This window comes from Dermacentor andersoni, chromosome 3 (genome assembly GCF_023375885.2).
Source record: "Dermacentor andersoni chromosome 3, qqDerAnde1_hic_scaffold, whole genome shotgun sequence".
Classification (NCBI taxonomy): domain Eukaryota; kingdom Metazoa; phylum Arthropoda; class Arachnida; order Ixodida; family Ixodidae; genus Dermacentor; species Dermacentor andersoni.
The window spans coordinates 150,904,644-150,917,010 of NC_092816.1; the positions used below are offsets into that span (position 1 = coordinate 150,904,644).

The 12,367-nt window shown below is 44.2% G+C and overlaps 1 protein-coding gene across 1 annotated transcript; it reads right to left on the minus strand.

Annotated features, from left to right (window-relative positions):
• Window positions 1–3,956: 3,956 nt before the first annotated feature.
• On the minus strand, window positions 3,957–7,158 carry TAF1B (TATA box-binding protein-associated factor RNA polymerase I subunit B). The gene has a single exon (XM_050172932.2). It carries the CDS (start codon window positions 6,847–6,849, stop codon window positions 4,891–4,893), a length of 1,959 nt encoding a protein of 652 aa, XP_050028889.1. The 5' UTR covers window positions 6,850–7,158; the 3' UTR covers window positions 3,957–4,890.
• Between the last annotated feature and the right edge of the window lie 5,209 nt (window positions 7,159–12,367).

The window sequence follows — 12,367 nt, forward strand, 5'->3', positions numbered from 1 at the left end:
CTTACTCAGCTGGACAGCCAAGGCATAGAGGCCCCAATCGCATTTGCATCCCGGACATTGAGTGCTGCCGAACGTAACTATTCACAACTTGACCATGAAGGACTCGCTGTAGTTTTTGCAGTTACCCACTTCCACAAGTACATTTTTGGTCAAGAAGTCACGTTCGTGACTGACCACCAGCCGTTACTGGGGATTCACGAACCACGGAAGCCGGTACCGGAAATGGTTTCGCCCCGAATAAAAAAAATAATTCCCAGTACATAACAGATACTATCGGGCTCCCTGGGATATTAGCAGTATATAGTTCAGTGGATAAAATTGTATTAATTCTTGGAAGGAGGTAGAAGCACCCGGCAGTTTTGTTGCTTGCTTTAAGAATTTTGTGTTCTAACAGTGTTATCAATTCATCAACCAAAAGTGATTTGAGCCTATTGGTAATTGTCAGTGTATAGGATGATGTTGAATTGTTATTTAGCTCATGGTAATGTTCTGGGTTGTTTAGTTGTCAGTGAGCCTCTTGTTTGTACTTTTCTACTGTCCAAATAACTATACTTCCACCCTTATCTGCTTCCTTAATAACAATGTCATTCTGGTAACTAAGATTTGAAATGATACGACTCTCCAACGCAGTTATGCTTTTAGGTCGCTTAGGTGTCTTGGATTACCTTATAATTTCTTTACTGACAGCTTTAATATATAAGTCAAGCTCTATGGGTTGTTCTGGTTCGGGAGTCCAAGTCGATTAGGCTCTAAGTGATGTTGCCCCGCATCTGGTGTGTTGTTGTCTATGAAAAAGCATTTGATACGCATTCATCAGGAAAATTCTCACAGGTCCTTGTGAAACTCGAATTCATTTATTGTGTTGTTCGTAGGACAAAAGTTTAGGCCCTTTCTGAGCACACCTATTTCTTCTTAATGTTTTTGAAATGTCTACGACATTAGACTGGTTGAATTTTGTGGAGGCTTTCACCACATGTGGTATTTATAGATTCGAGGTCCTTCTTGTTGGCGTGAGGTGGCTGTTTTTCTGGAAGGTTGTTTTTTTTATTAAAGCTTGCTTTTCTTCTTTTGTTTTTGAACTAATTTTCCAAACTGTTTTTGTGGTAATGCTCTAAACCTTTCTTCTCAACCGGTGTCAGAGCTATGTTCTGAAGTCTGTGGTTAAAACATTCCAGTTGTTCTTCGCATTCCTTGAAGATATTCAAAAGTGACAGTGAGCCACTGTTTAACGTTGTTTGCTAGTTTGCACGATGGTATGTTCCTAGAGCAGGTATAGCCTTCAGTGTTAGTCCTTTAGGGATTATATTGTTCCATGTGCAGACTGTGTATGTTTTCAGATGGGAGGTGCAGCTCGCATGTTTTTTTATAAGTTTTCTAGCCTGTAGGAATTCGGTGCTTCGTGACAGAGAAGAATTATTAACTTGCGATGGCTGTCATTCATCTTTTTTTTGTTTGACTCTGTGCGTGTGCAGGCAGGCGTGTGGGTGTCTGTGCGAACGCTTCGGTAGCGGATTTTCAGCTGTCTGTTACAGTTGTGCCTTTTTGCACTGCTGTTGACACTGTTTTTGGAGTAGTGTGTGCTGTGGCTCGTTTGACTTTCCGCTGTCTGTGTTTCGAGCATTCCTGAGGTGACCGTTCCACTTGTGTTGTTCGGGGTGGCACGGTTGGCAGAGTCGGTGGGGGTGGTCTCTGAGGTAGATTTAACCAGTGCTTTTCTGTACTTGTCGTTAACAAAGGATTTCGTGTGTTAAGAAAACAGCTGTATTCCTCTGCGGTTTAGGTGGAAGCCGTCCCAAGCTAGGTGTTTGTGCAGTGTTTCATGTATTTCTGTATGATGCACTGTGTCAATGTTCTTGTGGAAGTGCTCCAAGGTGAAAATTTACGAGTCGAGTTTGTTGGTCACCTCATTGTGCTTTATGAATGTGTTAGTTCGGTGGATTAGTGGGCCATGTTTGTTTTGAGGGCGGGGAGCAACAGTTGCTACGGTTATATGTGTGTTTGGGCGAGCGGCTTGAATTGTTCGTATTACGTCATTCACAGACTTCATTGTTTCTGTGGCGCTCTGTGTGTTGAGGGTGTTTTGCCTATATCGATAATGAAGTGTGTGATGTCAACTGGTGTATCACAAACTAGTGGGAGAATATCTGACGGTTGCGCCTAACTCAGGTATCTTAGGTATGTACGGTGCGTGTAGGCCTCGTGGATCGTGTTCCTTCAGGTATCTGTACCGACTGTCTGAACTTTTGTCCCATGAAAAACACAATAAATGAATTAGAACTTCACAAGGATTTTTCAGAATTTCCCCGATGAATGCGCATCCCACACTTCCTCGCAGACAACAACATACCAGACACCGGGACGACACCACTTAGAGCCCACTCAACTTGGACGCCCGAACCAGAACAAGCAATAGAACTTGACCTATATATTAGAACTGTCAGTAAAGAAATTATAAGCTAATCCAAGACACCTAAGCGACCTAAAAGCATGACTGCATTGGAGTCATATCATTTCAAATCTTAGTTGCCAGAATAACATTGTTATTAAGGAAGCAGATAAGGGTGGAAGTATAGTTATTTGGACAGTAGAAAAGTACAAACACGAGGCTTACAGACAACTAGGCAACCCAGAACATTACCATAAGCTACATAATGATCCAACATTATCCTATACACTGACAATTACCAACAGGCTGAAATCACTTTTGGCTGATGAACTGATAACACTGTCAGAACAAAACTGCCGGGCACTTCTACCTCCTAAAAAAATTCATAAAATTCCATCCACTGAACTATACACTGCTAATATCCCAGGGTGCCCGATAGTGTATCAGAGTGTATCTGGCAGAGTGTATCTCCACATTCCTTAATCACTTGCTCGGTGAGTTTCCTAAAACACTTCTGTGATTTGTACAAGATATGCTAGACCTGCAGAGAATTATGGAGCACATTAATACTGAAGGCCCACTACCCCAAGACATATTCTCGCAACACTAGATGTCACGGCCCTGTACACCAACATTCCTATCCCCGATTGCTTATCTTTGATAAAAGAAACAAAGTCTACTTGTCTCTCCTTGATTTATTTCTAACACACAACTACTTCGAATTTGAGGCGAGTTACTACCTACAAATACATGGGACAAGTATGGGTATGCCTTTTGCACCAAGATATGCAAACATATTTATGGGGATTATAGAAACAGATTCCCAATCGCACTGCACAGACAAGCCCCACACATACCTACGATACATAGACGACATACTCATAATATGGGGACACGGTCAAGATAGTCTAGATAAATGCATAGCATTTCTAAATTATCTTCAGCAAACAATAAAATTGACATCAGAATATTCAATGGAGCACATAAACTTGCACATCAAGCAACATAGTCTACTGTCTAAAATGTGCTGTTTGTAGCATACATAGGTGAGACTGGGCAATAAATTAGTACAAGACTCAACAGTCATCGCGCAGATACAAAACACAATTTACCTAAAGCAGTAGCCAGGCACTACAATGAACATGGTCCATATATACGACAAAGCAACGCTCTATACTCTACAAATAAATTTCCATTCACCTCGCAAGAGGAAGTATACGGAATCATACCTCGTACACAAGTTTAAATGCCTACACCCGACAGGAATCAATTTGGCACGTGGCAACTTAGAATTGCTAGAAGCTGTAACTTAAATCTGAAATTCTCACATCAACCAAGGCCCAAGACACATTATGCCACCAGCTAACCTTAATTCTTAACCTCACCTATTCCTCCATTTTCAATTTTTCTCTGCCTACTACTCAATTTAATATACTCTTCCAAGTTTTTGCGCATATATCAACTGTAGGACCCCTTTTTTTTAACATACACCTGCCCCCTCCCACTTTTACTGATGTCACCCTCCTATTTGTTTTTCAGTTTCGGTTCCCCCCCCCCCCGTCCTTTTTTTTGTCTGTTTTATTGTATCTTTTTGAAACACTCTCACCAACACATTCCAATGTCCCAGATGCTAGGATACCTTTTTCAGCACTTCAGCCACATAGGGTGTCGCGACTTCCGTACACCGCTGTGACGACACCTACATTGAGCAACTGAGGCTAACGTCCCTTGAAAGGCCAAGCCGCTGCCTTCCAGCTACCCCTTTCATTGCACCCAAGACTCCCTGTCACCATCATAACTCCTTGAAAATTATCTGGCACATTGTTGCTACACTACTCAAGTCATTCTTTCAAGTGATGTCTTTTTGTTACTCACGCACTGATCGGCTGACCAGCTCTTCTAAAGCCACAAAAGCATGCCACCAATGATACCCCCGAATGTCCCTCACCTCTCACTCCCCCAACATACTCCTATGCCTGTATTTTTCTTTTGTTTTTTATTCTTTGTTTTTCCCTCTTGGTCATTTTTTGTTCTTCCCGCCTTTCCACACTTGACTCCTCATCTTAGAAACCATGCTTACAGACCTCAGGCGACAGCGCTCATTTACTTTGCAGTCTCTCCCTTTACAGCCAGATGCCACCGACAACAACTGCACGTGCCATTACTCTACTACCCCGTTAAAGCTAGCATGCGAAGGATGACAAGGCCGCCTTTGATGAAGATAGGTCCTCCTATCAAAACATTGGCCCACTTTTCTGAGGCACCTTATCCCTGTTTACAACCTTTATACCACAATGTGCTGCTCCATCTGTCAGCCCCATTCTTGATTTTGGATTTAGTATTACATTGTAATACTGACAATACAAAAAAAAACAATTGTCAGAGCTGAAAAATGCATATCTCACGTGTCATGTCATTGCCTCAACCCCACATAACAATGTGCAACAATGTAAATAAAGGATAACAGTTTTTGCAATAAATATTAGGACACTGTGAAGCACATACTATGTATAAAGGACATGGTCTTGCCTCACAAATAGCGCTTCAATCCGCAAAAGGTCCCTGTATAGCTCCTTTGGGGGGCAATGTGTAATGGCTGCAATCACCTCTAATAGAAAAAGGAAAATTTTAGGGAGCGAGTGTTGCACAATGGTGGAATACTTCATATCATAAACTCTCCTCAATGCGACCGTCCAGTACCGGTCACAACTGTCTTGCACAATGGCCGCAAACTCTGGCTCCCTTTGGCACAACTCAGCCCAACCTCCGAGAGATGCGACACCATCACTGGCACGGGTGAGATATGTCACATCCTGGTCAAGAAATGATTCCTCCAATATTACCCTCAGCCCTGAAGAAACTGCCACCCTTTCAGAGAAGAAACGTATGGCTGGTGAAATCGCAAAGCTAGTTGCAGGCACGCTTTTAAAGGCAAGTTCCCTCTCATGCATCTCCCGAAATGACTTCTGCAGACCCTCCCTTAGCGCCTTTGTGACCATGCAACGGTCACCTGGAATGCTGTCAGGATGACGAAACAAGACACCCACGTCCCTGATGTCATCGAGATCCTCAGGCTCGAAGATGTAGCAGCTCGAACGCAGCAAAAGGACCCTGGAGCGCATGTGTTTCTCCCAGCGTGCCCACACAAACAGGTTTGCTCCGGGATGGCGGCTGGCCAACTCTTCGGTGGCTTGTGACAGCCGTTTCTCCCTGCTGCCATTTAGCCCGAAAGTAAGCTTCAGTGACAGTAGCAGGAGAGCCGCAGCTCTGACTTCGCAGACGGGAGAGAAAAGGGGCACGGAGCGTGCTGTTCGTGCGGGAGGCGCGTCCCAGCGAGTTACCATGTCGGGATGGGTGCGAAGAACTTGCTCGCAGACGTTCACGAACTCCAGAGGGAGGTTGAGGTCCGCCACGAGGCGCATGACGATCGGTAGGAGTGGCGGCTGTTTCAGCTCGTGCCGGACTCCGAGGAAGTGCGCCAAATGGGCCGCCTGCACTGCAAGCTCGTCAATCGTGGGCATCGCCAGTCTCACGAAAGTTCGCCACTGTTGTCCCCACAGCTTGGCGTCCTCGGGCAGGAACTTCACAACATGCAGGTACGGCAGGTGCCCGTCCCGGGCCCACCTCAAGATATCAGTCAGCAATATGGGATCTCCCGTAATCAAAACGCCTAAATAGAGAACGCACAAAAGCCGCTGGAGAGTTATCACGGTCACCTCAGTTTCCCGGCCGACTTTCTTGTCGTGCACGTTGACGCCACGGCTGGACACGTGGTCGAGATACTCCTTGGCGGCTGTCGACCTAAAGTCCTCCCACTCGTCGTCGGAGACCTGTTCTCCATCCGTAGCTGTGGCGGCCTCTTCTTCTAAGATGTCCTCGCACTCCGAGTCGTGGTTGTGCGCTCGAGAGACCGCGCAGCGGTTCCTCAGCTGCTTGCGACGGCGAGACGAGCGCGGCGTGAGTCGCGTCCGCACACCCGAGCCGAACAGCGCTTTCTGCAGTTTCTTACGCTTGCGTTCGTTCGTTTCGGAAGTCGCGAGAAGCTCTTCGACAGTTCGCAAGTCGCTCCATCGGTTCGCGACGCCGAGGCGGGGCGTTCGCTCGTCGTCCTCGACGCGACTCACGGCTTCTAGCTTGACGAGGTAGTCCATCCACAGCCGACACACGACCCCGCGGATCTCGGGAGAAGCGCCCAGCGATACCAGCGCGTCGACTTGGCGCACGAGAATCATGTTGAACAGTTCGTTCGTCTGGTAGTGGCGCTTGCTCTCCTGCGGCTTGTCGCCCATCTCCTTGCGCGACTGCCGCGGAGAGGCGCGACCGACGTGCGGAGGTGGTGCGGCACCTTCATCGTCCACTTGTTCGACGCGCACCTCTTGGCTTTGGGTGTTGCACTCGGAGCAGTAGTAGAGGCCCGAGACTTCTTCGAAGTCCTCGCCGCCACAGGACGCGCACACAACCATCGCAGCACTACTGACAGGCAGTTAATCACGGTGACACAGGGCGAGACTCGCCGAGGCCCATGTATGAATCGGCAAACAGCACGGTGAAGTCCCTCGCCGATGCACAGCGCACAATCACATCACAACACATTGCCAAGCCGAGCGTCGATCCGTAACAGTGCGCACTGACTAGTGTGACTAGGCTTCAAACTAGTAAATAAATGCACCACTTGACATAACAACAAGACTTATTACAGCCAAGCTTCCCGCTGCAACACACGTGCAAGCAACAAGCGCACAATGAAACGCACAGACACATGATAGGCTATGGATTGACTCGACTTTCACAAAGCTTTCTAAATTACTGCGTTTATGTTTAAACATTTAAACAAAATTTAAACTATACTACAGCAATTTTCTCAGAAAATTTTTTTGAAATCTTCTTGTTACGAACTGCTTGACACAAAAAAAAAAAAAAATGGGGTAACATAGCAATGGTGACGTTGATTGGGGCGTAAAACATGACCTCCGAGATGAACTCTTGTTACTGTGGGACAGGTGTCACTGTGGTTTCAAAATGAGTAAGGTCCCTAAATTTGGGAGGATGTACAAGCCAGTTTTGGTCATTACCTATAAGCTGTGTGCAAAACGTACTGACCATGATGTTTTTCTATCTCCAGCAATCGTCTTTGGTGCTAGCAGGACTCAAAAACATGGCCTTCGAGACTGGCTTCTATCACTCGTTACTACGCAGAAACCTGGCGCTGTTGTATGCATGGGAATGCTCATATAGCTTCTCGCTATATTAATCTTACTATACTAATATAGTGAGAAACTCTATGGCAATGCCCATATATGGTAACTTCAGATTTGCATCGTTTTCGGAGAGCCAGGACACCTTGAAGACGTGCCTGGCTAGCACCATTCTGTCTGTCAAAATAAGAGTTTCTCACTATATTAGATATCGTGAGAAACTCTATGTCTACACCCTACCTAGACTAGCTACATGCGTGTAGCTAGTCTAGGAAGTCACCATTTCTTTTAAATGGTATAGAAAACGTTTAGCTGCACCTACCTACACGAAGCATGAAAACCACTGTTTCGATGAGCGTAGGTATCAGATGCCAAAGAAACAGGCTGGCCGTTAAAGCCGTTAAATCCGTTAAAGAAAGGCCGCAAAACACGAGTTTCTTTCAGTCTTGCATTTTTTTTTGTTCAACAGTGTTTCTTTAAACTGCACGCAGGTTATACCTCATGTGAGAGGTTGCTATATGTGCCATGGTCAACAAATTCCCACTTACGTCCACGTGAATATAGACCATAGTGCGCCACGAATGCATTGGGTATGTCCCGCTCTTCAATGAACCTCTTCCACGCCAATATTAACTTAAGTCTCTGTGTACGTTGCAACAGAACCTTGCAATGTTTAACACCCGAACCCTCTCGAGTAAAGACAGCCTAGCAGGACTCTGAGAAACTATCAGGCGTTTTTGGGGGGATATATAATTGGCCTTAGTGAGGTTAGAACTGGTGAGGCTTATACAGTGCTGACAAATTGCCACGTCCTCTGCTATAGAGGACTACTAGATAAGAAGCAGTTGGGAGTAGGATTCCTAATCCATAAGGACATAGCGGGCAACATTGACGAATTCTACAGCATTAATGAGAGGGTAGCAGTAGTCGTAATAAGGCTGAATAGGAGGTATAGAATTAAGGTAGTACAAGCCTACGCTCCAACCTCCAGTCACGATGATGAAGAAATAGAACAGTTTTATAAAGATATTGAATTAGCGATGCGAAAAGTGCAAACTCAGTATACTGCAGTCATGGGCGACTTCGATGCAAATGTGGGGGGAAAGCAGATTGGTGAACAAGCAATTGGCAACTCCGACGCGGATTCTAGGAACACTCGAGGAGAGATGTACTGGCAGAATTCGCAGAAACGAATAAGCTGCAAGTAAGGAATATCTTCTTCAGGAAGCGTTGGAACAAAAAGTGTTCTTGGAAAAGCCCTAATGGTGAAACAAGAAATGAAATTGATTTCATACTTTCCGCAGATCCCAGCATAGTGCAGGATTAGAAGTGTTAGGTAGGGTAAAGTGCAGTGATCATAGGTGAGTAAGGGCTAGAATTCACCTCAATTTGAAGAGAGAAAGTGTAATATTGGTCAAGAAGAAACAGGCCAACCTATCCGCAGTAAGGGTAAAAGCATAGCAATTCACTCTTGTACTTGCAAATAAATATGCAGCCTTAGAACAGAGAGATGAAGATGACATAGAGGCAATGAATGAAACCGTAACGAGGCTGGCTTCAGAAGCAGCAACTGAAATGGGAGGTAAGGCCCCAAGACAACTAATAGGTAAGCTCTCCCAAGTAACAAAGGATCTAATAAAGAAACGACAAAGAATGAAAGTGTCCCACTCATGAGATCAGATAGAATTCGTGGAACTGTCAAAACTAATAAAGAAGGAGAAAACAAGAGATGTTCGAAATTATAACATGAGAATGACTGAGGAAGCAGTGAAAAATGGGTGCCGCCTGAAAACAGTGAGAAGGAAACTAAGCATCGGACAAACCAGGATGTATGCACTGAAAGATAGGCTAATATGATCAGCAATCTCGAATATATAGTAAAAGCAGCGGAATAATCTGTACTGACCTGTACAGTACCCAAAGAAGCCGCGATACCTCTATTCAAAGTAGTAATGAACAGGTTACAGAGGCTCCTTCTATAACTAGCGATGAAGTTAGAAGGGCCTTGCAAGACATGAAATAGGGAAAGGCGGCAGGAGAAGATGGACTACCAGTCGATTTAATCGAAGATGGTGGAGACATAATGCTTGAAAAACTAGCGGCCTTTTATACGAATTGTCTATCGACTTCAAGTGTCCCAGAGAACTGGAAGAATGCCAACATTATACCAGTCCACAGAAAGGGAGACGAGAAAGGGAGAATTCAATAAGGCCAATTAGCTTACTTCCGATATTATATAAAATATTCACCAAGATAATCTCCAACAGAATAAGGGCAACACTGGACTTGAGTCAACCAAGAGAACAGGCAGGTTTCAGGAAGGGATACTCTACAATGGATCACATCCATGTCATCAACCAGCTAAATGAGAAATCTGCAGAGTTCAATCAACCTCTCTAAATGGCTTTCATAGATTACGAAAATGCATTTGATTCAGTCGAGATACCAGCAGTCATAGAGGCATCACGTGTCTTCGAAAGTATCTAAACGTTCTTTCAACACTGATAGCAGCCGCAAAAGCAACGTTAGCAATAAGTAAATCTAGCGCAATCGTTTTTTTTTTTTAACCTAAGTATCCCACGTTACTTCATAATGTGAGTTATATAAAAGGGGCGACCAGCAAGCTAGGCGGAAAATCTACTGGAGATGAGAGGTGTTAAGTGCAGAAGGAAGGCATTTCTATGTTAGATATCGTAAACAATATTGTCGCAGTTCGCTTTAACACGGTGTCATTGTGTGTTGTTTCGATGTGCAATCCTGCCCAATTCTCACTCCTAGCGATGAGTGATGACCGTAAGTGACAAGAATAAGGGGAACCGAGGGACTCGATTTTTTCGTACAACCACATTTAGATATACTACGCTCATGTATCCTTCTTTCTTTCTTTTCTTTTTTTGTAACTGTAGCATCTTTTTCATGCTTTTTCATTAACAACACCTTCGTGTTTACCTTTTTCTTAAGTTACTGGAATTACTTATTTAATCATTAACCCAAATCATGTGAAGTAGCATATCAGGCATTTCATCAAGTCAATATCTCCAGCTATATTGAAAATCGTCGTCACTGTCAGAACTGAATGGAGTTTTGCTTCACCTTTGTGTGCGACAAAGGCGCCTTTAAATTTTTTTTCCTTTTTTTTTTCTTCCCCCGAACACATGCCTTAAATCAAGTTGCATATAAAAATAACTCCATTCTGGATTCGGTTTTTCGAGGTGAGTACTTTTCCTTCGCCTCATTTCCGCTATTTTCGTGAATAGGCCTCCTTGCATTTATTTATTTTTATTTATTCTCACGTTCTTTACTGCTTATTTGCTGTTTTTGTTTTCCTGTTATTTGATATTTTACCCCAACCGCCTGAAGTACCGACTCTAGGGCTTGGCTAGCATCCCCAGCTATTAAAACACACCTTTGCAATTCTATTAGGCGTACAAAAATGTGACAGCATAGACCTTTTTCTAAAGCCTGCTACCCGAAAATCCCAACTAGATTTCTTAGAAAACAAATTTCAAAAAGAAGGGAAAAGCATTGTACGCACCAACATGTTTCAAGAACAGTGTCGCCACGGGCACCATCCCCGGTAGCACAGTGGGACAGTCGACCATCAAACCGAAATGGAGGGGAGTCTACATACAAGTTATTCCGGGTGTAGACCCTTCTCACGGCGATCCCACGGGCGCCACCATGTTTGATCACGTGATGACACGTCCATTGCTTAATTGCCTCCGCTGCCCCCGCCGCCTCCATGTTTAAACGGATGCCAGTGCGACTCAGCAGACTTCTGTTTCAGAGAGTATTGTCGACGGGGATCGGGTGGACGACAAGGACCTTCGACCCCAGCTTCAGAGGACGCGCTTTCGAAGTTCATTACGCCCCGTCCAAACGGCGCGGGCAGCGTGTGCGGTGCTCGTGCCATAAGCGGCGCCAAAGAATGCATTCCAAGCTGTCCAAACTTCCCGATCCTGAATAAGAACAGGATCAGTGTCTGTTGCTCTTCAGTATTCATTTGCCAATCTCTTTCAATCATCGGCTCATCGGGTTTCTCACTCACTAACGTTTCAATCAATCAATCAATCAATCAATCAATCAATCAATCAATCAATCAATCAATCAATCAATCAATCAATCAATCAATCAATCAATCAATCAATCAATCAAACTTTATTTTCATGAACAAGAAAATGTATAAAACGATTATTTGGACCGATAGTTGCTCGATAGCGATAGTGCGAAAGTGGCTAGTGGCCGTTCCAATACAACACACAAGTAAATAAGCGCAGATAAGCTAAGAGGAAAAAAAAAGGAACTCACGCGAAAATTAACTAAATAAAATTTAAATAAAGCTTATATGCATACATACATACATATGCACGCGTATAGCTAGGTGTACAGTTATCATATACACATACATATTTTTAACATGCAATGAACATAAACTCAAACCATTTTTTCCCAACAAACACGCAAGTTCACAGATACTGGGTAGACAGGAAGAAAATGGCTTGCTTGTCTGGCGGAAATTACATGCAGTTTTTATCTCAAGGGGTTTCATGTTCGAGATTTTAGTTCCATTACATTCTATTAGTCCTTCGCCATAAAGCTTACGGCATTTGGGCAGGTTAAAGTCGCGATTTGAAGCATGTCGCGTATGACGTGAGTAGGAACGGAAAAATGATCAACAGCAAGAGGCGAGTTTCTATGAGTTATGTCATAGATCGGAACAGCAATCTTGTAGTCGCGCAACATCGGAACTGAAAGAACGCGTTGTGATTGGGAAATGTTACCTATA

Excerpts from the sequence above, each read along its gene's own strand:
- TAF1B (XM_050172932.2), bottom strand. The coding sequence starts at position 6,849 with ATGGTTGTGTGCGCGTCCTGTGGCGGCGAGGACTTCGAAGAAGTCTCG.